Source organism: Calypte anna, chromosome 7 (genome assembly GCF_003957555.1).
Source record: "Calypte anna isolate BGI_N300 chromosome 7, bCalAnn1_v1.p, whole genome shotgun sequence".
Classification (NCBI taxonomy): Eukaryota; Metazoa; Chordata; class Aves; order Apodiformes; family Trochilidae; genus Calypte; species Calypte anna.
Genome location: NC_044253.1, coordinates 25,486,574 through 25,509,442, shown reverse-complemented (window position 1 = coordinate 25,509,442; position 22,869 = coordinate 25,486,574). Strand labels below are relative to the sequence as shown.

The following is a 22,869-nucleotide window of genomic DNA, read 5'->3' as shown; positions in this document are numbered from 1 at the left end:
TATAACATGATTTTGAGAATTTGCAATGAATATTGCAGTGAATAAACACATGCCATTAAATAATATTTATTAAAGCAAGACAAATGATTATGCTTTAAATTCATACTAGAATATTTGGTAATAAATTATTTTTGTGGTTAAACAGACAAAAATTCTCTTTGAAAAGAGATCAGACTCAAAAATATTATTTCAGCTATGTTTATATATCCTTGTCTGCTAAGAATAGCAGTACTAAGGACAGATCTTGATTTTTCTGAGACAGACTATACACAGAGACAAGAACTACTTTCAAAAGTCACATATTACCAAAGATAAGCCATGATCCTTCCATATTTAACCTGTTGTCCCTTCAGTTTTCACTGCAATGTTTCACAGAAATATTTTCCCCACTCAACCTCAGGCCCAAATGGCAGCATTGCTGCCGTGCAAAAGCTTGAACTTTGATGCCCAGTATCTTCTTGCTTTGCAATAGTCAATGTAACAGCTCAATGTCCTCAGCAGGGATGGTAAATTTGAGAGAGCAACCTGCCTGTTGCACCCAGGAACCAAAAAGTTAAGATTTCTCATTAAAATAGGCACAACTCATTTGCAAGACCATATTAGTTCCTTACCTTAAAGAAAAAATTGTCAACCTAACCTGTGAGAACCCTGAAAAGAAGAATTAAGCCTAGTCAGTACCCAGTGATTACATGCTTTAATCCTCAGTTCAGTACCCAGTGATTACATGCTTTATCTGATGATGTACAGTTTTGCTTTGTAACACAGGAGTCACCCAGTGACTACAAGTCCCAGATAAAAGGTATCCAACAAAATTTACAGAACTTAAATTTCTAAGGAAGAGGTCAATTTCAGGTGCACAATTCAGTGTGAAAACATAGAATCTGAAAACAAAATCCAAGAAAAATGGACAAGCAGACTCTAGACATAGAGTACTGAAAAGCTGCTGTACACAATACTTAATGTTGTTTTCACTAAAAGGTTCTGCTGAACATAACAGAGTAAGATTTCACTTACTTAAATCCCTGACTGGAGAAGCTTTTGTCTTACATGGTGCAACCATGGTGGTGCACCACTTCCTGCCTTAAAACCTACAGCACTAAGCCACAAAGATTAATGACTGCAAGTGCAAATAAAACATCAGCAACAGACAATAAATTTTAGAGAACTTTAAGTGCAGGATGCAGAAGCTTGCTACTCTGAGTTATAGTTCTTGATCAATACTATTCAAAAAACACAATCTGAAAATAAACTATATAAGCAACAATTACCCATTTATAACTAACACTTAGGTGATACTTTATATTAGCAACTTGCATATTTACAAATTTTACTTTCACTCTTACACATACAGTATTACCAACAGCAACTCCCATTACCACTACTAAAATGGCTCGTGCTATTGCCATATCCATTCAAAAATGAATCTATCCAAGTCTTCCCAAACTCCACACTGAACACTATTAAATGTATTAAATTAGTCTTCCTGGCAAAACACAGCCCACTTAATGAAAAGGAAAAATAGACAGGTTGAGTGATAGATACTATACCAACTTTGCCAGTTACACCAACTCACTTGAAAGGAAGCAGGCAAGATTGTCCTATACCTGGATTATGCTCACTAAGCTTAGCAAAATAACAACAAACTCACTGTAAAGCTTGAGTACAGAGGGAGGTGAAATAATAATTTGTGTAACTATTTATCACAGATACAATTCCAATGGGCATATCGAGTGACTGTACTATTACTATAGAATTTTACTTCTGAAAATTAGAACCAAAGGCACACAAACATTTTTTTTCTAATTTTGTCATAAATATTGAATACCACTGGTGTCAATTCAGAAGATAATTTTATATATAAGTCCTGATAATGCAAGGAAGACTATCTGACTCTCCTTGAAGTAACAGTATCTGCCAACCATCCTTTATATTTTCAGGTCCTTAAAGCTTGGAGATACAGTAAGAAAAAGACAAGGAGGAAAAGCAAAAATAAAGAACCAAAAACACCACTAGTTTTATTACTACTTTCTCTACAGCAGCCTGTCAGTAATGCTGCTGGCATAAAACAGTAAAAAACACTACAGAGCAGATGTGAGAGAGGAGTGAGAAATACATGAGAGAAAAAAACTGCTAACACCAAAGTGAGAGAAGGAGGAGGGGGAGAAGGCGTCCTCAGACACTGGAGCAGAGATTCTACTGCAGGTCACAGAGGAGACCACAGTGACACAACTGGTCACCCTGCAGTCACCATGCACACTGCCCATGCACACTTCCACACTGCAGCCCATGGAGGACCCCATGCTGCTGCAGGTGGACTGCCAGGAGATGCAACCTATGGAGGGAAGTCCCTGCAGGAGCAAGTTTTCCAGCAGTAAATACAGCCTATGGAATACCCACAATGGAGCAGTCAGTTCCTACAGGTCTGTATCCTATTGGAAAGGACCTGGAATGGAGTAGTTGTTGGAAGAACTGCTGCCCATGGGAAGGATCTATGTTGGAGCAGTGGTGAGGACTCCAATCTGTGGGAGAGATGTCATGCTGGAGCAGGCGAAGAGTGTGAGGAGCAATGAGGGGCAGAGGCAAAGCATCATGAACTGACCACCAACTCCTGTCTCCCTGCACCACGTGGGAGGAAGAAGCAGAAGAGCTGAGAATCATGGAAATAAATTGAGCCTAGGAAGAAAGGAGGGGTGGGAGGAAGGTGGGTTTAGTTTTGGGTTTTTTTCTCACTATCCTACTCAATTTATAGTTGGCAATAAACTAAGCTAGTATTCCCCAAGTCAAGCCTGTTTCACCCATGATGGTAATCAGTGAGCAATCTTCCTGTCCTTATCTCAACCCATGAGCTTTTTTTCTTACTTTCTCCAGTTGTTCTGAGAGTCACTTGCTGGACACCTGGCAGACTATCAAGGTTATTCCACAACAGCATTTACTTCAATTTTTTGAATCACATTATTTTTATGAAGTCCTACTATAGGTTGGTATTCATTGCACTTGGCTGGAAGATATAGCATATAGTCCATATGGGCATATAGTCCACTACTTACAATTCACTAAATTCCGAGTATTTTTAAAGAGTTTCAATTTGTCAGCATCTTCCTCAAGACTAATATTCACTGGAGCTAATCAATATCCACTTTTGTGCCTGCAGAACACGCATTCCATCAATGCTAAACTTAATCACATCTTCACCAAAGATGGATTGTAAAAGAACCAAGTTTAAGGATCAGAGAGATTGGAAGCAAAAGCATAATAAACTTTAAAAACTAAAAAATACAGAGCCTTTTAGAATATGGACAATACACCAGACAAAAATCCTACACTACTTCTGAAAGCTGAGCGGGGGACAGACGATTGGCTTTTCACTCAATTCTGCAGGGTAATTTTGGTGGTAGGACTTCCTCCCATCCCAAACCTGCTCCTGATGGATACTTACTGGCTGAAATACCTCTGTATGTTATTTTTTTCTGACTCTTTCAACAAAGAGTTAGCAGACAAAAGCATTCAGCCACTCTAGAAAGCTCCATGCACTGCATAAAATTAAAAGCTGATTTTTTTTAAGTTAGATGATCACAAGAAGCAAACACATGATTATTCCAGAATAGACTTAGACAGGACAAGCTCAAAGAAGCCGAACAGGCCAAGAGAGCATTGGAGTTTATGTTATCCACCAGTAAAACTCTGTTAATGTGGCACACTTTCCAGTATAACTATTCTCTGCTTTCTATGAAAGACCCACACAAATCAATGGAGACTGCAAATATGTTATTTGATAAGAACATATACATCATATAACCAAATTTCATAGAATTACTGTTGTACAGTTCAGATTGAGACTGAACTAAGTCACAGAGGACACAGCCCAAGTACATAAAGATCTGAACAGACAGTATAAAATTTAACCTGTGATGGGCATTGTGTCAGATACCATGAAAACATCTCCTTTAATAAAAATACATTTCTTCCTCTTATCTTTAAGAAGTATGACATAGAAAGAACTGTGTAATTACTCTATATTATGAGAGGAATAAGACCTCTAAGGCAATGAAAGTTATTTCATTTCTGTATTAACTCAGGCAGTTAAAAGTGAGTAATTTATGGTTAGAACAGAATTATTTTATTATTATTAAAGTAGAATCATAATCACAGCAAATTTATCAAACTAAATGATGTAGTATGCAAGTTGAAATTATACTTTTTCTTCTATCAGTTTATTTTTCTATTTATTTCCCTACTTAAAGGAATAGTGTCTCTTGAAAAATACAGCAACTGATAAGCTGGAGGGCTGCAAGACTGACTTAGCCAATGGAAAAATTTAAAAAGAACAACCACTGCTGAAGATCAATGAATGAAAATTTTTTTTTTGGCCTTTCAACTTTCAACTACTTTCAACTTTTGTTGCTGCAGGTCCATTTATTGCCATATTTCCTGCCATTTTCCACAAAATTTTAAGCTGATGTGCTGTGATACTATATCCCAGATTCAAGGGAAGAGTAAGAATATTTATGTAACATTCCCTGTCATGAATGTAACAGAGGTCACAAAGTATCAATGATAATTTGGATAAACACTGACAAAAATTTAAAAAAACAGATTATTCATTTCCTAAGCATAAGTCAAATGAGTTGCAATCACCACAATGCTACTACTATGAACCAGCAATTTCCACATGCAAGAGATTACATGTTTGATTATTTCAAAGCTGCTATGATGTTGCCTTTGGAGGGAAGACAAAAACACAATTCGCTTAAGGATTGAACTTCAAATTCTCTATTAAACTGACCTAATGCCTCTACTGACTTTTGCAAGAGTTTTTATACGTTCAAATAAAACCACAAAGCACCAACAGGCAAAAAAAGAAAAGGGAGCAGCTTGTCTACTGACATAACCAGGTCAATGTAATGCCTCTAAGGTCCCCACCACCACGTTGCCTACCATTCTGCAGATCAAGCTCAGACCTCAGTCATATTCTGAGCTTCCTCTAGGAGATCTCAAGAATAACCACAACATAACTTCCTGTCATAAAGGAAGCACTGATTATAGTAAAATTACTACATCTTTACTACATGACTTCCTGGACGATTACTCTTCCACATGCTTCCAAGCAATCACAAGCCAATCTTCACCACAAAATCCAAGGCTTCTGGTTTTGAATACAATCTGGACTTAATTTGACCTGATACCTTCCCAATAATAATTATTATTAGAAGCAAAATCATCAATATCCAACTAACCAATAGTTATACCTACTTCCACTGTTGCAGAGAACAAAATTACAACTTTGTATACAGAATCTGCACAGGAGTTTATGGAGTTCTGGCACCATCAAGATGGGATGAGTTCACTAACAGATCTGGTACTAGGACACTTACAGCTAGAATCCCCTCATGCTGGACCTTTTCTCTACAATAACCCCACTCTGTGGTCTCTCAGCCAATTCCAAAGGCTTTGGAATTTGGCGGCCTAGCCCATGTCCTCCATTCTCCACTTGCTTAAGATTTAAACATGTTCTGCATGTTTAGTGCTGCACACTGCAGCCAACACTCACAGCACAATATTACTCTTTCCTTCTCACCTCCCCACTAAAGGTCTCTGTTGTCATGATGCTTGGACAAACTGCAAACATGCAGGGTATTGCTGTGTGGTGTCCAGAATCCACCAGGCTGACCAAGGGTGCCTCATTCTTTGCATTCACTCACCATCTCCCTGCATCCATCTATTATGCTGGACTGTCCTTACAGACTGTATGCTGGCTCGGGAAAGGGAAAGGGAAAAGACAAACTACAACTGCTTCTCCCTGTCTGGTTCTCCCTTCCAAGACTCAGCTCCTCTCCTCTGTTCCAGAAAAAAATCAGTTTCCCAGTTTTAAAAAAGGTAAATTTAAATACATGTATGTCAGGCTGTGACTGCAGAAAAATGTTTATTCCTCTTAAATAAAGTAAGTCACACTGATTCAACATAGAGAAAGATTACATAATAAAATACATCTATATAATTTCACTGTACTTGACATGTTTTGTAAATGACCCAAAAGATATAAAGTCTTCTCTCTAAAGGACAGGTGGTCATTCAGCAATTCAAAAGAAACAGAGTTTTTTCACAAACACATTTTAATTGTTCCCTGTCACTAGTCAAATATTCTCTCTGCACTGAAAGAATAATCTCATCACAGATCTCATCCCTAATTGCTCTCTGGAAGCACACAAGCACCTTCCACTTAGGGGACTGAAAGTATAAATAGAACTGGGACCCTCTGCCCTCCTCTCAACACTGGTACCACAAACCCATGTCTCCCCTCCTGTCTTTCCTTCATACTTTGATCCTTCTTAGGAATGACCCACAAATAATGGGGCTGGAGGGTTTTGTGGTTTTATTTGATTGGTTGGTTGGTTGGTTTAGGGTTTTTTTTGAGAGGGAGAGAATCCTTATTTTGGCCCTACAATCACAATCAAAGTAAACTGATTCATTTTTGCTTCTCTTTTAGGTAAAAGAATAGAAAGAAAAAAACAGAAAATCCTAACACAAACCTGGCTTCAGAGCAGTCACTGCAAAAATCACATGCTGTGGTAATCACAGAATGTTTAAGTTGGTAGAGACCTCCAAGATCATCCAGTCCAACCTCTGACTAACACCACAGTCAACTACTAAACCATGTCCTTAAGGACCAGGTCCAAATGCCTTTTAAATGCCTCCAGGGATGGTGACTCCACCAGTCTCCTGGGCAGGATTTTTTTTTCTGCAGGCAGAACAGAGGTGGGAAGAGTAATAATAATAATAATAAAAATAACAATAGTGTGCTCGATCTCTTTCTCCCCTTATTCTGCATCATCTCTAGATGATGCTTTCACCCTGTACCTACCACTTGGTAGCTGCCCAACCTACTGAATACCGCAGCCCCGCTCGCAAAATGAAATACAATCCAGCAGGTATATTCCGATTAAAACATATGTATTTGGACTCTATATTAACGAACACAAACACGCTATTGACAGGAGTCAGGTATCTCCTTGGTTTATCACATCATCTCGGTGCCACCAGCAGAGGAAAGCGGAAGGTGGGAAAGGAATGAAGAGGCAGAGACACGATCCGAAATAAATATTCAAGACACTCGCGAAGTGGGAGGAATTCAATTTAGAAATCAATTAAATATTTAAATGTCTCGCCACGCCGGAATAGCTAATTCCAGAGGTGAAACAGCTTTCCTCATCCCCAGGCTGCGGCAGCCTCCGCCGCCCGCCTGTCACCGTCCCACCGCCAAGAGGACGGAGGCGGCACAACCCCCCCGCTCCCCTCCCTCTCCCGCCGACACCGGCACCCAAGGCCCCACCGCAAACGGCGGCGGAGGAGCGGAGCCTGCCCGGCCGGGGCTGCCCCATGGACACCCCCCCGACGCCTCGGGGCCGGACACCGCGGGGCTGGGACGGCGGCCGTGGAGCTGGGCGCCCGCCGCCATGCCCGGCGCACCTGGATGTAGTTGGTCTCGCAGTACTCGGCCACTCGTTCCAGGTTCGTGTAGCTGTCGAACAGGGCCCGGCGCCCCCCCGGGATCTCCTCTTCCAGCAGCATCTGCAGCTCCGCCATCTTCACATCCTCTCACCCCGTCCGTCCGTCCGTCCGTCCGTCCTCCTCGCCCACCCCTCCACCCCTTACCCCCTCCGTGCGGGCACCGGACACCCCCACCCCAGGACGCTGCCCGCTGCCCGCTGCCCGCCGCCCGGGCCCGGCCTTGCGCCGCGGGCAGGGAGCGCGCCAGAGCCCCACGGCGGCGGGGGCGGGGCGGGGCCGAACGACGCCTCCTGCGCATGCGGTTGCCGCCCCCCTGGCGCCCACTTCCGGCCCGGCAGAGCGCGGAGGGGGGTGCGGAGAGGCGAGAATCCCCCCTGAGCACCCCACCCCCTCTAGGCACCCTATCCCTCCTGAGCACCCCCTCCTCTCTGGGCACCCCGTCACCCAGGACATCCTCTCCCCCCTGGGGACCCCCTCACTGTGGACCCCTTCTTTCCCCTTAGGGACCCCCTTCCTTCTGGGTACCCTCTCCCCCCTGGGCACCTTCTCTCCCCTACAGCAAGGAGTCGGGTAGGGGCCTTCCTGCTTCCTTCCCCGTTAACATGTCCTAAGGAAAGTCGCAGAAAGGAGCCTCTCCTACGGTTTTTTTATTGCTGGTTTTTTTGTTAGTGGTTTTGGGTTTTTTTTAGCGGCCATTTGCTGGCCGGGACCCGGCCCCCGCAGTCTCGCCTCGGGGGGGGCAGCGAAGGTCACAGGGAGCATCTCCCCCGGGGGCGTCCCCAGGCACCCGCCGCTGCTCCGCGCTGTTTGTCCCAAAGCCCAGCCACAAATAATAACGTGTTTTCCAATTAGGAAGTCTCGGACTTTTTTATTATTATTATTATTATTATTATTATTATTATTATTATTATTATTTTTCGTCATTCTGTTCTAATTTGCTCAACGGCAGCTCGCTGACCCCGCTCTGTCTGGAGCGTAGGTCTTTGCTACTGCTATCTCTGGAAGCTTTGTCTTTGAACACAAGGTGTAAGCTGGGTCAGATCCTCATGCTTTCATGTGGCTGCTGCCCTGCGCTTCTGATCAGCAGAGGAAGAACAAAATGTTTCTTTTGAAAGGTTTCAGCTTGAAAAGCTGCCATGATACAGGCGCAAGAGGAAAGGTAAATTATCAGCCGCCAAGTAGACAGCTTTTCAACTTTAACAGAGAAAAGCTCATGATGAGGCATCAGCAGAAACGGGAAGGACAGCACAACACTGAAGCCATGAGTGGTGAGGGTTGTTGGTCAGTTCCTGGCTTTAACACCGACTTTATGTCCCAGGCAAGTCACTCAGTATCTCTACAATTATGATGAAAATGCCTACCACTAGAGGAATGTGAAAGGCTTTCCCTTTCAGATTCCTTCACATTAATCTGAAAGTAGCCTTCCTCCTACCAAGGATAAACAACAAAAAAAAAAGCTATCAGCCCTCTCAGCAGAAGTGTCCCAGCTTTAGGCGAATTAATTTGTCTCTTTTAAATGAATTGCAGCTGTGATTACTTATATCATGTACCTATAAGGCTCCACAGAGCTCTTGCTGCATCTTTAGTGCAGCTCTGGGTTATCTGACAACTCTTACATAACTGCTCCAACAGCTTAATATTCTCCCAGCCTTCAGGTTACAGACACTTCAGTGGTAGTCACCATCTAGAGAAGATTCAGTGCTACAGTTACCTCCCTTAGAAAAATGAGATTGAAATCCCTGCCTGAGGAATGTCTGCCTGGAGACATTTCCTCTTAGCTTGCTTAGTTCTCCCATGTGAAGCATGAGTCAGGCCCACTGTTCATTATACTCCCTGAATAAAAACCAATATGCAAAGCACTTTTCTCCCATTTTTAAATGTGATCTAAATTTCACAATTTCAACTACTTCACTGTGCGTTTTAATTTTTCTACAGTTAGTCAAGGTGCCAAGTGCAACTTATACTTCACAGCTGCAGCAGTCAATCTCACAAAAAGGCTTAAGAATGACAGAACACCCACTGGAGAACCCCATCACAACGTGTGTGGAGAGGAAGGGTGACTGTTCAAGAGCACCCAGCTTGGTCACCCAGCTGCCATACTCCAGCATATGGCTGTGCCTGCATGGTGTCAGGCCACCTGCAGCTCTGAGCAACAGATGCTGGCACTCCCTGCCCTAAAATGACAAGGACTGAAGAAGTGAGTGTCATGCAGCCTTGCTCTTGGTGTCCTCTAAGTAAAAGGTCTTAAACTATGAGTTATACATCCACAAATACTGATTTTGCTGTAGAATAAATCCCTGCTGCCAGCCCCCCTGCTGACTGCTAATGCATTGTTAGTGATTGTTGGATCGAGATGATCTTTAAGGTCCCTTCCAACTTCCACCATTCTATGATTCTGTGACCTTTTGAGAGCTGATCTGAGCCTTTGCTGCAAGGGCTCTGGGAAGAAAAGCCAACCAGATCAACTCACAAAGGTCTGCTGTATCATCTGGAGCTCCAAGCCTTATCCCAAACCTCCATGAATCTGCCATGGCCAGGCCTACGCTGCCCTAGGGCCTGCAGCTGATGAACAAAACCTTCAGGTACTGGTAATGGGCCCCACACTCCCTGCTCCACACTCCCTGCAGCTCAGGCTCTGTTCATGTCACATCTCCAGCTGCTGCAGCTCCAGGAGTTGCTCATTCCCACGCTCCCAGGACTTTGTGCCAGGCTGGAGGCAGGCTGAGCCTTTCCTTCTCTCTTCATCCTTTTGCTTCTCAGGTGTGAAGTTAAGCTGTTATTTGGCATCTCTCCAGTAAACCTCTATGAGCTTCCCTTGGCTAAATGAGAAAGCTGTCAGCATGTGAAAAGGAAGGTTCTCCAAAAGATGCTGGTAGGAGTTTTAACTTGGATCAGCAGCACCAGACTGTAGGGAGGGGGAACAGCTAATTGTGTCATCTTCTCTCTGTGCCTTTGGGTGCCACCAAGGCTCGCTTTCAGTGAAAACCTGTGAGAGTCCATCTGCTCTCAGATCAGCACTGCTATCACCAACCTGCCCACAGGGACCTCTTCACCTCCCAGTGGCCTCACTGGCAATGTTTAAGGTGCAAGAAAAAGCATTATCTGAGATACATGCACTGTAGGTGTTGTTCACCCTTCACTATAGTAGCTGGACCAACCTGTCTGCATAATTAGGTGCTTGTTACCATGGCATGTTTACATTTTAATAGGGCACTCTTTTGTAGATTTTAATTTACATATGAAGAGCCCTTCTGTCAGAATAATGGCCATCCTATAATCCTATAGAAACATACTAAAAATAATTAGAAATAGCATTTAAATTAGACCAACTGAATCCAACTACCACTTCCCTAAGTTTACATAAAAGACTTCCCATCTGTCAAGTGATGTGCTAAACTAATTTTAAGTTTTTATACTCCCTCAGCCCTAATTACAGTATTACACACTTCTAGCTTTTCTAACTTTTTTAAAACACATTTTTACAAGATTTTCCTTTAGATTAGTACCTTCAAAACTGGGAAGCAGATGTATTTTCAACCTGGACACCCTGTTCAAACTGTCACCAGAAAACAGAAAGGCAGGCATATAGCTGGAGACCCCAAATTGCAGGTCGGGCTCCAAAAGCACAGAGAGACTGCTATTCTTCCAAGTTCTCTCACACACATTAGGTTTTTACCTCTGCCAGTCACCCAAAGGAGTCTCCTGCTCACAAAACTTTGCATAGACAAGCAAATAACTGACCACACGCAACCTTGCAGCTGGGCACTTTGTGTGTGTGTGCCACACAAACCACAGTTTGAATTACCATTCCTTAATTAAAGTAATAATGGGGTAGCTCAAATGCCATGTATTTTTTGCCCCACAGTCAGAAATCACAATCAAATGCCTCCTCTGTTTTCTTTGCTGTATGGAAAACTTAACAGCACACTCCCTGCATCAGGGGATGTGGGTAAAGAACCTGTCTAGGCAAATGAACAGGTTAGATCTCTGACAAATCCTGCTTCAGTTTTTCAGTTCATTTGTGTAAATCACTGCTGTAGTTTTGTGAGGCTCCCATTTCTCAGCATTTTTCCATTCCCCCCCCTCTTCCATTTCATAAAGGGCAAAAACAAAGGCAAAAAATCCCTGTGCCTGCTGTATCACGTGGAGCTGAGCAGATTTGCAGCTGGATAAATGACAAAGGACTCTGACATCAAACATATGGTCCTATGCAGTGACACATGCCTACCTGCCCTTTAGCTGTCTGGTAACAGCTACTGAAGCAGGGTCAAGGGGAGGGCAAATTAGGGAACTGAAGAAAATAGTCTGTAACTGAAGGATGCACCTTCATTCCCTCCACAAAGACAGTCATACCACCCTGCTCACCTCATGTAGTGGCTGGATCTGCCTCTGGCTGGATGGCAAGTCTTTGCCAGTCTCATAATCCAAAGAAGCTGAAGGGAACAGCAGCTTGTTCAACTCTCACAGCTATTCCAGAATGCCAGGGGTAGCCTCCCAGCACAAAATACACATCCAATGCTGCAATAAATGGCATCAGGATCCTGAGGCATCCAGTCCTCACTGTAAAACAGAATGAAAAACCCACATACCCTGCAGCTGCATATTCCCCTCCTGCTTCCTTGGCCATTCAGCAATCTGCTGGGCAATCAGGATTGTAACCACAGATAACCTCTTCACCTATGAAAAATTGCAACTGGGTTAAGCTGCACAAAAGGATAGGGTAAGTGACCAGTGGGGTAATTTACATCTCAGGGAAGTGTTTGCCTTGACATTGCTATTTCAGAACCACTTTAGACAGAGCCAGTGCATGGTTGACACCTGGTACCTCACAGCACCTCCAGGAGAGGGACAGGACGTTGCAGAGATTCAGATTGTCTCTTCCAGGATATGTCTCCTTCCAAATACTAAGATTTTTTTGGGTAGGAATTCAAGTTTTCTCTTGAACTTTCTTTCAACACTGCACTGTGTGAGAAGGCAGAGCTAGTACAAGGGGAGAAACACTCAGAGGAAGGAAGAGGTCAAGATAAATAGGAAAAATAATGAGCTCTGTCTAACATTGCAGACTTTAAAGGAAAACAAGCAACAAATGGTCTTAAACAGAAGCCAGTACAAAGCACGGTTACTCATCAGTTTCCCTCCAAGAGTTCAAATGACAAGTCATTTGTCACCTCAGGGAGAGGTGGAGGACAGACAGCTCTACCTTGTCTTTCTTTCCTGCCAGTATTCCTTCTCAAAGATTCTAACCCAGACCAATCCCTTCTTATCCCTGTGGTATCCCTCAGGTAAGGTCTGATACAGTTGCTGAGAAAGACCCTAAAGGGTAGATAGATAGCAGAGTTGATGCAGTACCACAGCACATGGGAAAACTACTGATTCCAGCTCACTGCAGACTGGAGCAGATGTTACTGGCCTACTTAGGCTTTTTCCTCATTTGCAAGTTTGCTCTGCAGCTACAACAGTTAGAAACATTCTCTGAGGTCTTTCTTCTTGTATGTAATTAAAATTCAGATTTTTAGGTACTTGCATAACACTAGCAACTTGCCCCCTGGAGTTTTTTTAATCCTGTCCTGTAATCATGGTTTACCACATAAACCACTTCAAAAAAGTTTTTTTTATGTCCTTGGATATTCTTAGGAGCCACCAAACAAATGCATGTTGTTCCTGGAATTTGCATAACTCCCTTGCTTGGAAAGGATAATAAATCACATCTGTGAAGTCATCTTTTCTCCTTCCATCACACATTTGGTCAAGCAATTCCCTTTCAGGATGCTCCTTTATGCACAGCTTCTGCTCATTATCACTGCATCTCTCTCCTTCTGGCTGCTCTGTCCTCCCATTTGGCCAACACACAGAACATTTCAGCCCTTTGTCTCACCCACAGCTATTTGCACACTATGGTAACAGCACAAATTTCAGTGATGCAGTGCTGCCTAACAGGAGATGAAGATTGATGGATGCAGCAGCTTCACCCACCTCAGCCTGAATCTGGTTTGACAGAATATCCATGTGCAAGAGGCAGCCAGGCCTCCTGACAGTGTCACCTCTGAGAGGGAGCTTAAAGAACTCTTCAATTTCAAAGGAAAAGACATCTCTGAATCATACAACTGAGCTTTTGGCAGGAAAGCATTAAAGCCTAGTCTGTGCCTATCCTGCTACAAACTACTCAAAGTCACAATCTCTGCACCCTGAAATATAAAACAGGACACAAATGACCAACTATCATGTGTCAGCATACAAGGTTTGACTTGTCTCATACAGGTATAAGGAGTCTTTCTTTCTCCATCTTTGCCTCTGTTAGGACTGGGCTTCCCAGGGAACACAATGGGTAGAGGTGTTCACATCCCTAAATTCAAATGGGGCAGGGTACTTAACCTATTTTGCAGAAGCCAATCTCAGCCAGCAGGTTTTGTGTGGGTTGGCGCTGGGCTGGGTGTGCAGCTGGGGTGTTCAGCAGTTTGTGACATGGGTTTCAAAAGCCCCTGTGAAAAACTGCTTCTCCAGATAGGGCATGGGATTGCTGTGGGAGACATCCCTAGCGTGGGTCCAGAGGGGAATGGCGGGAATGCCACACGTTGGTCACCTTTCACCTAATGGAGTCTGGGGTTGAGCCATTACTAACAAATAAATCTGATCTCTGCTGTTCAAAGCAATCATACAAGTCTGTGCAGATCCCTGGCCTCACAGAGATTTACTTGAATCAGGAGCACCAATGCAGTTCATCCTCTTTAAACAGCCTCAGTGCTCTATGTGCTCACTGCCATGGGGCCTGGCTATACATCAGCTCCCTTCCTTCCCTCTGTGCTTTTCTGCAGCATGTATTCACTAAATATAATCTGACAGCTTATTTTCTCAAGGCCACAGCCTCAACACCTATGCATTCCTTCTCTGTGTTAGAAGCTCTGTTTTACAAGTCAAGGTGTGATCTCCCTCCCAGTTCATCTGCCATGAGGAATTACCACATCCCCATGTTGTCTCCCATCACTCCCCCATCCATCACTGTTGTTGGATGGGGCTCACACAGCCATTTGTGGTAGCACATCCCTCAAAAATCTACCAACATCTGAGATACATACACAACCTAGAGTTTACTGCTCTGATTGTTTTACAAATGCCAGATAGGCCTCAGCTCCGAAACAGTTTGTCCACTTACAGTACTTCCAGTTTTGGGTTAATTCTAAGTCTCTTTGAAGCCATCATACATGTATAATTTCATTGCATAAGGGGGTTATCACATCCAAGTAGTATTGTATTACCCTTCAATAACTTTCTGCCTCACCAACTTCAAAACCTGCCATTTTTCACTCACTTAAATGCCATTGAAATCTACCTTCTGGTTGTATTACCTGACCTATTGTACATCACATCTCAAGGGCCTATTATTTATTCCAGAAAAATCTGGTCCTCATCAGTGTATGTGACACCTCCAGCCAAAGGGTTCATTTAGTCACATGCTGGCTGTACTCCTTGATTCAGGAATCCAGAGTATTGAGTATTGTTTAAGTACATATATAGCTGGGATAAAAAGGCACAGATTGGCTCTCATCTCTAATATGTAGGAAGAGGAGTAGGCATATACAGCTGGTGTTCTTCTACTGCCAATCTGACTTTTCAAGCTGGCTTTATACAAAGGAAAAAGCAGAATGAAGAAATCCTTACCTTAAAAAAATGGCTGGGAGCTCACTGATTTCAGCAGCTCTTAGGATAAAATACCCACTGTAGCCTTTCCCGTCCCCTGCCTCCTCAGGAAGCAGAAGTATTTCTCACGGTTTTCCATTAACTGCTTTCATTATCTGAATGTCTGCCCACATGAGTAATTGAGTGAGTCACATCAGCAAAAGCCTTGGTGGAGTTTTATGAGGAAGCTGCAGTGTAGGTTTTGGTTTTTTTAAAAATCACAGTTTAATTTACAGAATGAGGATTTTTAGCTGCGGTGACAATTTCAAGACCAGTGCTGCAGTAGTGGGTGAAAAGAAACACAGAGGGGATAAGGATTTCTGGTTCTGGAGGATAATTGAGAAAATGTGATTGCTCAGCTCCAGTTTACCACACTGGAACAGCACAGCAATAAAATATACGAAGGTTAATGCAGGATGTATGTTTGCAGTATTTTTACCATTACTGTGTAAAAGTCACCATCCAGCTTCCTCAAGCACAAGGATGTTCACTAAGAACTATGGTGAATAGATAGCAACAGGCCCTACTAAGTTATCACGTCTGGAACATGAAACCAGAGGTCTGATTCACTACAACCCTCTGTATCACTTCCTTTTCCTTTGCATTATGGCAGCACTAGACTTAAAAAGACACCTAGGCATTTAAATAGTTAAGTAGATACTTAATGAGATATTAAAAATCCAAACACCTAAACAGGTTCACAAATTTGGTTTCTAATGACTGAAAGCCACAACTAAGATTCAAATGCAAACTGTGCTAGGTCAGTAGATGAAAGTCAGTGGTATTCAATGCAATCACACAGCATAAATACAGAGGTTTGCAGGTCCAGGCCCATCCTTGAGGTTAATTTAGAGCAGTCTGTTAGCAAGCAATTAATTTGCTCTTTTCACTTACCAGAATAATGCCATCAAATTAAGGAGCAGGCTTTGGCAAATTTAATATAAATTCTACACAGTGGAAGGTCAAAGTTCTTCAGACATCCTCTCTTTTCCCTGTATCTTGCTCTCCAATGAATGTGGAGTGGCTGAAACCATTGGTCCAGTTGGTCTCCCATCATATGCAATGGTGTATCCTTTGCAGGCATCCCTATCAGCTCCTGTTAATTCACACAGCTCAGTCCTCTCCTCCCCAGGACCACTTCCCCCATTCAGACTCTTGAAAGAGCTTGTGAAAGTGGGACAGCCTGCATTTGTGGGATCTTAGAGCTATGTGAAAATGCTCACAGATGATGAAACAAGGCAGCAGTTCTTCCCTCCCTGCCCCCATCAGCAACAATCCAGTCTAATGCCCACAGTCAGCTTGTAATACACTGAACAGATACTGAATGCTGCTGATCAGGGATTGAAACTGCTGCATTTCTGTTACTTAGGAATTGCAGATTTCCTGCATCTCCCCAGGTTCATCTGTAACACAAATGCATGGAGCTAGAGCACCAGTGCACAGCACAAAATACCACAGTGGTCTTAAAGGAAGGGATGAGACAAACGTGACACATAGAATCAATAACTCACAGCTAACAAGCTCTGCATGAGCCAGTTACTTCCCAGTCCAAGAAACTACAAAGCCAGAGCATGCATTTTCATGCTAGTGCTGAGGTCAGCACATGAATATTATTCCCAGAATTAAAAACAAGACCTCTGACAACAGTGAAATCCAACAGAGGATTCCAACAGTGACATGAAAAGTGCAGCTTCTTCCCATACAGCGGGTAGGAAGTTTACAAGGGTAATAAAATCACCTTAGCTGGAACTGAGTCTTGCTTATTCTGAGTTTTGACCAATATGAAAAAATACTACCAAGTGCTAATTTCCACAGTTGGACAATATGAACTATGCTTTCTTCAGACACCCTTATTTGCTTTCACCCCAGAAGATAAATGGTGAAATATAACTTCCTGTTTTGTTTCTTACTGCTCCAATAGATTTTTGTCCCTTTCCTGTATTTCCCTGTGGCCTAGGGAAATATAGTCAGGGCAAGGGAGCATAGCACCTTCTCTTTTATATATAACTATGCATTCCCTCCCAGCCATCCCTCTCCAAGACTTCTGAACACAAAGTACTTGTAGTAACCTTTCACTCTATCACTGAACCACAGCCTGAGACAGCAGATACTCAGCATTGCTGAAGCATCTCATTCTGTAAGTTAAAGAACTGAATCCAGCTGATGGCTGGGCCCAGCAACCTCTGTTTTAGACAGGATACCTACCCAAGGCCTACTGCTGTAAAGCTCTGAAGTAGAAGATGATTGCTTTACCCTTGCTGCAGTGTCTGAGTCATTATTCAGTTGGAAGTGACTGTTGTTTTTTTTTAAAGAAAAAAAAAAAAGGAAAAAAAAAAAAAGAAAAAAAAAAAAAAAAAAAAAAAAAAAAAAGAAAAAAAAAAAAAAAGAAAAAGCTTTTGGTAAGACTGAAAAGTTGGCAGCCAAGCAGGTGCAGCATTGGATGTCTCACTGCCAGGCTTGTGACAGAGGTGACCTGCCTGGATGCCAGCAGGGAGGTGGGAGCAGAGTGTGCCAGTGCCCATGAGGAGCTCACTGCTGCAGAGACTGGAGCAGAGAAGCTTCAGAGAGGTTCAGAGCTGACCCCAGCACTGATGCACCATACGAAGAGCTAACATTTCCTCCCTAATAGTGTCACTGCAGCATCACTTGCCCAATGTTTCACTGTCATTGAGGTAACCAAGGCTCTCACCAGGGACACATTTTAATGGGGCTCCTCTGCCCTTTCAGTTCTGCATCCTCTAGTCTTAGGCAAGGGAAAAGGCCTCAGCTGCCTTATCATCACTACTGCCACTTATCTGTATGTCAATTATAATTAAGATTTTTGCTCCAAGTTGCAAATGTTTAATTATTTAATTGTTTAATGTGGAATTGTCCTTTTGACTTTTACTGGCCTAGCACTGGTCTATTTAAACTGCTTTTCCCATTAAAGAGATGATCAAGTGCTTGCACGAGAGATGTTGGTGCAGATACAGAACTATGACTGATGCTTCTTGCCTTCTGGAAGCAAGGCTTTTCTTTAAAGGAACATTAACATCAGAGCAACCACACATACTATATTTGATGTGAGTTTGAACTCCTTGGTAAAAGAAATAGGAATGACCTGAAAAGTGTGGGGGAAAAATTTCTTTGCACTCCAGCTCTCCCCCAAACACAACTGTGTTTTGAATGCTAAAATTTACACAGATTTAAAAATACTTATCTTCAAGTAATGTTACCATGGAAACCCTTCTCTTCTTTTCTTCCCCACCCTCCATATGTGAGAAACATGTTCTTCATCTTTTTTTTTTTTTTTTTCCTGAATGTGGTAGTTCCTCTTCCTTGTTACCACCCAAAAATCTTGGCACTAAATCCTAAGAGATGTCACAGGCCTTTTGTTTAGCTGAAAGGTGATACCTAAAAACCAGTCCCAAGATAAACTAGATAGGTTCCAAGATGGGTACATACTCTCAGGTTCCAGAGAAAGATGCCTGGAATACTTTCCAGAAATTCCTGCTCCAGAAAAGTGAAAAGCAGCAGCAAGAGTTGCCATAGTAATTACAACAGTTCTACTTCCTGGTGACATAGCCCACGAGTGATGAAAATTCTCCTTCTTATTAGAAGCCTTTTCTCCTCTTCCCTGTCACTCTTGATAAAAGGAGCCAGGGAAGTGGGTGAAGTCCTGTAAGCTCCAGTTGCTTTCAGAGAAGTACTGCTCTACACCATCCCTTTCACCTCAAAGCTACCAGAGGATCTGAACACAGAAAGGAAGACAACAAACTGAATACTTCACTCTGCTGATCAGGATATATCTATATTTGAGGGTGAATGTCAAGGAAGCCCTTCCATAGCATTAACAGAATCCTTGGGAAGGTCATACATGGCCCTACTGATCTAGGTATCTCTTGCTGTCAACGAGAACATGGGCACAGTATGTGAGAGGGAAGCCAATGCTACTTACCTTGGAGTTAACAGTACCAAAATGGTCATAAACTATGCCACTGAGGCAGACACATGGTCTTCCCATCTGGAATTGTCAGCAATCCCCAGGTTCATACAACTGCACAGCCAATGGGGGAGATGGCACGAGAGCTGCCCAAGGGGTTTAAAATTGTCAGATGTCCACTCTGCCCAACAACCAATATTGACTTTTGCAGCAAGCAGGACAGAAGCTCCCAAGAGCATCCTTCCCCTCTAATGATGGAAAATAAACCATACAGCCCTCAACTCTGCTGCATGCCACAGCCATTTCCAGCAAATCCTTAAGCTGTTGGGAACCAGGGAAGAATATTACTAATTTGTAATGTTAATTAATATCTAGAGGTAACCAAACTCATGGATATTTTGGAGGTAGTGGAAGTGCTCTGCTCCAAGTTATGTTAACAACTGTCTCACCAGTTGCCACCAGTACAAGAGACAAAACTACAAAGCTCTGTCAGCCAGAAGCATCCATGACAATCAATTAGCAATGGACTGACTGCTCCTGCCACCTCTGCTGGCTGCCTACTTCTGACAGCAGCAGATTGTATAGGCACAGATATATATCAAGCCTCCTGCTTTCCATGAGTTTGTAGCCCTTATGTAGAAGCTTGTTCTACAGTAAGAGTCCAAGAAATGAAATTACAGCTTTTCTGTACGCTTTTCAAAACCATCCTGTGGAATTTGGGAAGCAGTTTTCTGGTGCAGAGCAGGAATAAAAAGCATAAAATGTTTTAACTCCCCATATTATAGAAGAAACCTCCCCCTCTTCATTTTGTTCCTACACTAAGACATTTTTTTCCACAGGCTGAAATGCTTGACCACAGAAGGGTCTCTGTGCCCTAGATGTGTGCATAGAGCTGAGCAGCAGGACTGACAAAACCCTGTTCTCTATTGATTGGGCTCCTGAGCCTGGCTATCTGCTATGGTGCAGGTGCTGACTAAGGCCTTTCCACAGCCTGGCATCTCACAATGCTTTGGCTGTAATACTGACACATCTAGCATAGACTCCCTATACCCAGTCAGCTTTTTTTTCCTTCAACAAAATTTGTAGGACTGTAACAGTGTTGAGATTCAAACTCCAGTCCCTATAAAATGCAGCTGATTTGGTGCAATGGCTCAGTAGTTACTTCCTGCAAGAATAGAAAGGAAAAAGACCAGATTTAAGAGGGGAGAGGGACACACCAGTCTTCCTTAGGAAACCAGGCCAAAAAAGAACCAGATGACTGTGCATGCCAGACAAGGGGTGAGGGGAGAAATGGGACAAAACAGGTATTTCAGGCTTCCAATTAAAATACAATAAAGTGTCATAAGAAAACTCTGATCCATGAACAGTTCCATATAAAAAATAGGGTTTGCGACATAAGAAAATGGCTGGGCTGATGAGTGTCGCACTAAATCTTGATAGTTAGAGCTGTTTAAAATTACTGACACACACAGAGTGAGGAATGGGAACTTACAGACTTCAGCAAGCAAACAATGGGTGTGATTCTGGGCAGTGTGTAACAAATGCTTGAGACCACCTCACCAACCTCCTTTCTCTTCACACTTAACACATTTCCTTAACTGATGAAGTAGGGTGCTTTTTTGACAGCAGTTTTTAAAAAAACACAAACTAATCATTGGCTTTCTCCAGGATTTAGGGCCATGCTCTTCTTTTGCACTGGTATCAGACTCCTGGAGCTGGCTACTGGTCTGGACTCAGAGCACAGTTTAACAGGATGTGATACTTGTACAGACTGACAGAAAAATTGTAACAAATCCTACATAATTATTCCCATTTTTTATTCCTGTAGTTGGATAAGTTCCTGGTGCAAGACAGTTGGCCTGTACAGCTCCAGCAAAGCGGAGAAATCCTGCAACAGAAGTCTGTGCAATTACTCTTGGGAAGCTTTCCTGGTGGCTGAAAGCTTCACTTCTACCACAGGGCAACAAGAAAGTAGATCTTAGCCACTCAAGTATAAGGCATTCAGCTGTTCCTTGTCCAGTTCTTAGCAAGGACAGTGCTATTGTACCATTTTTTCCCATGAAGGCAAAAACTTAAGCTGCCATTTTGCCTCCTCTATACATTACGGATGCTTTAAGTTAAAATCTTTTACCACGCTCATTTCTCCAAAAGGTTTAGAGAACATATGCAACCTTCAAGAAAAAAATCCTTTTTGCATAAGCAGTGAAGCAAAGCCTAACATGAATTGCCATCTGGGGACGTGACTGACCTTCAGTTAAATGGAGGTCAGATTAACAAGAGCTTTCTTGCAGTTCATTACAAAAATCAATGCAAAAGAGGTGAACTGCACAACCCTCCTCTTTCTGCCTACCAGACAAAAAGCAGTAGAATGGTATCTCCGAACTGCACTGGAGCGAACTGAATCTCTACAGCTCCACCCAAAGCTGAGCTGACACATTAACCCAAGAGCAAAATTTTCTTTGTCTGGCGCCCACAGAGGCTACCATCAGATATTAACCCCATAAGAGCTGATAGCGCTGCATTCAGACTGGCATTTGGCAGCAACAGAAGATCCAAGACATTTTTATAAAAGCAGCAGACTCTCTGACCCAGAAGGTGGCAATGAAAGGAACAATGTCTGTAGAAATGGGATCTGCATTTACCATGTCTGTATCCATAGGTAATGTGTACCCTGCCTCCAGAGGCAGTGGGAAGAAGCTCTAATGGAAGCTGCATGTTCCTGTCCTGCTCTGTGATGCATCAATAGCTGCATGTAAAGGCAGCATGGGGATGTACAGCTGCAGGCTGACCTTCACCTCACACCTTTTGAGTGGGAAGTGGTGTAAAGACTGGAGCTAACAGAGAAGTTAGGTTTATGGGAAAAAGACACATAAAGATCAGATAAAGATATATATAAGATATATATGAGTGAACAAAAACAAGGGAGAAACACAATCTGACAAGGAAGTCAGATGGTAATTACTCCAATGAGACATCAGGGTAAGAGTTTCTGCCCCAGTGGGGCCCTGACAAACCTTCCAGGAACTGACCAGTGATGGTCAAAAGAGAAAGAAAGTAGCATGAAATTAAAAAGCATGTGAACATGGGGCATGCGATGCTGCTTTGGCTGGCACACAGTTTGGAGGAGGAGGATTCTTTGAAAGGCTTTTAAGTTATTAAGTAGAACATTAATCCAGATTCCTATAAAATCAACACTCTCCCTTCCCAGTATTTGCATGACCAGGTTCATACTGACTCAATGGTGAATGAGCTGCAAGCATCTGTCCTCAGCTCCTGATGCTGATTAGATTAGACACTGCCCTCAGAACTGTCAGGATAGAGGATCCCTCTCTCAGGGCTTTGTTTGGTGTTTTTATTCTATTTCATTGCATTGTTACTGATCATCCCATTTTCTCAAGGGGCAAACCAATTTTATTTCTCTTGGTTTACTAGCATTTCTCAGCCATCCCTTCTCTTGCAACCTCACAGCATGGCAAGATTACACAGCAAGGGAACTGGTGGTGCAATTCCTGGCCTACTTTAATTCTCTTTCTCACACACACACTCACACATACTTCTCACAAGATGTATCTGCTTTTCTTGACAGTTATAGCTATTGCTATATATGAAATTGCTATATATTGCTATATATATATTGCTATATATATATATATGAAAACCACTTTGAATAAAACTACAAGTATATAGATAAAGGTTTTGTCCTTGTGTCTCTGAGGTCTTATCTTGATAGGATCCATGAAGAAACATTCCAATGCATAAGAGAGGCA

At 42.8% G+C, this 22,869-nt stretch overlaps 1 protein-coding gene across 6 annotated transcripts in view; it reads right to left on the bottom strand.

Moving 5' to 3' along the window:
- Positions 1-7,649, bottom strand: part of ABI2 (abl interactor 2) — a 61,632-nt gene extending 53,983 nt beyond the window's left edge. For 2 of the 6 annotated variants that reach the window (XM_030453841.1, XM_030453842.1), the window contains exon 1: positions 7,465-7,648. In XM_030453841.1, the coding sequence (XP_030309701.1) occupies positions 7,465-7,581 (117 nt within the window). In that variant the 5' untranslated portion in view covers positions 7,582-7,648. Of the gene's footprint in view, positions 1-7,464 lie in introns of all 6 variants that reach the window. The other 4 variants (XM_030453838.1, XM_030453840.1, XM_030453839.1 and 1 more) reach the window with 3 other exon arrangements.
- Between the last annotated feature and the right edge of the window lie 15,220 nt (positions 7,650-22,869).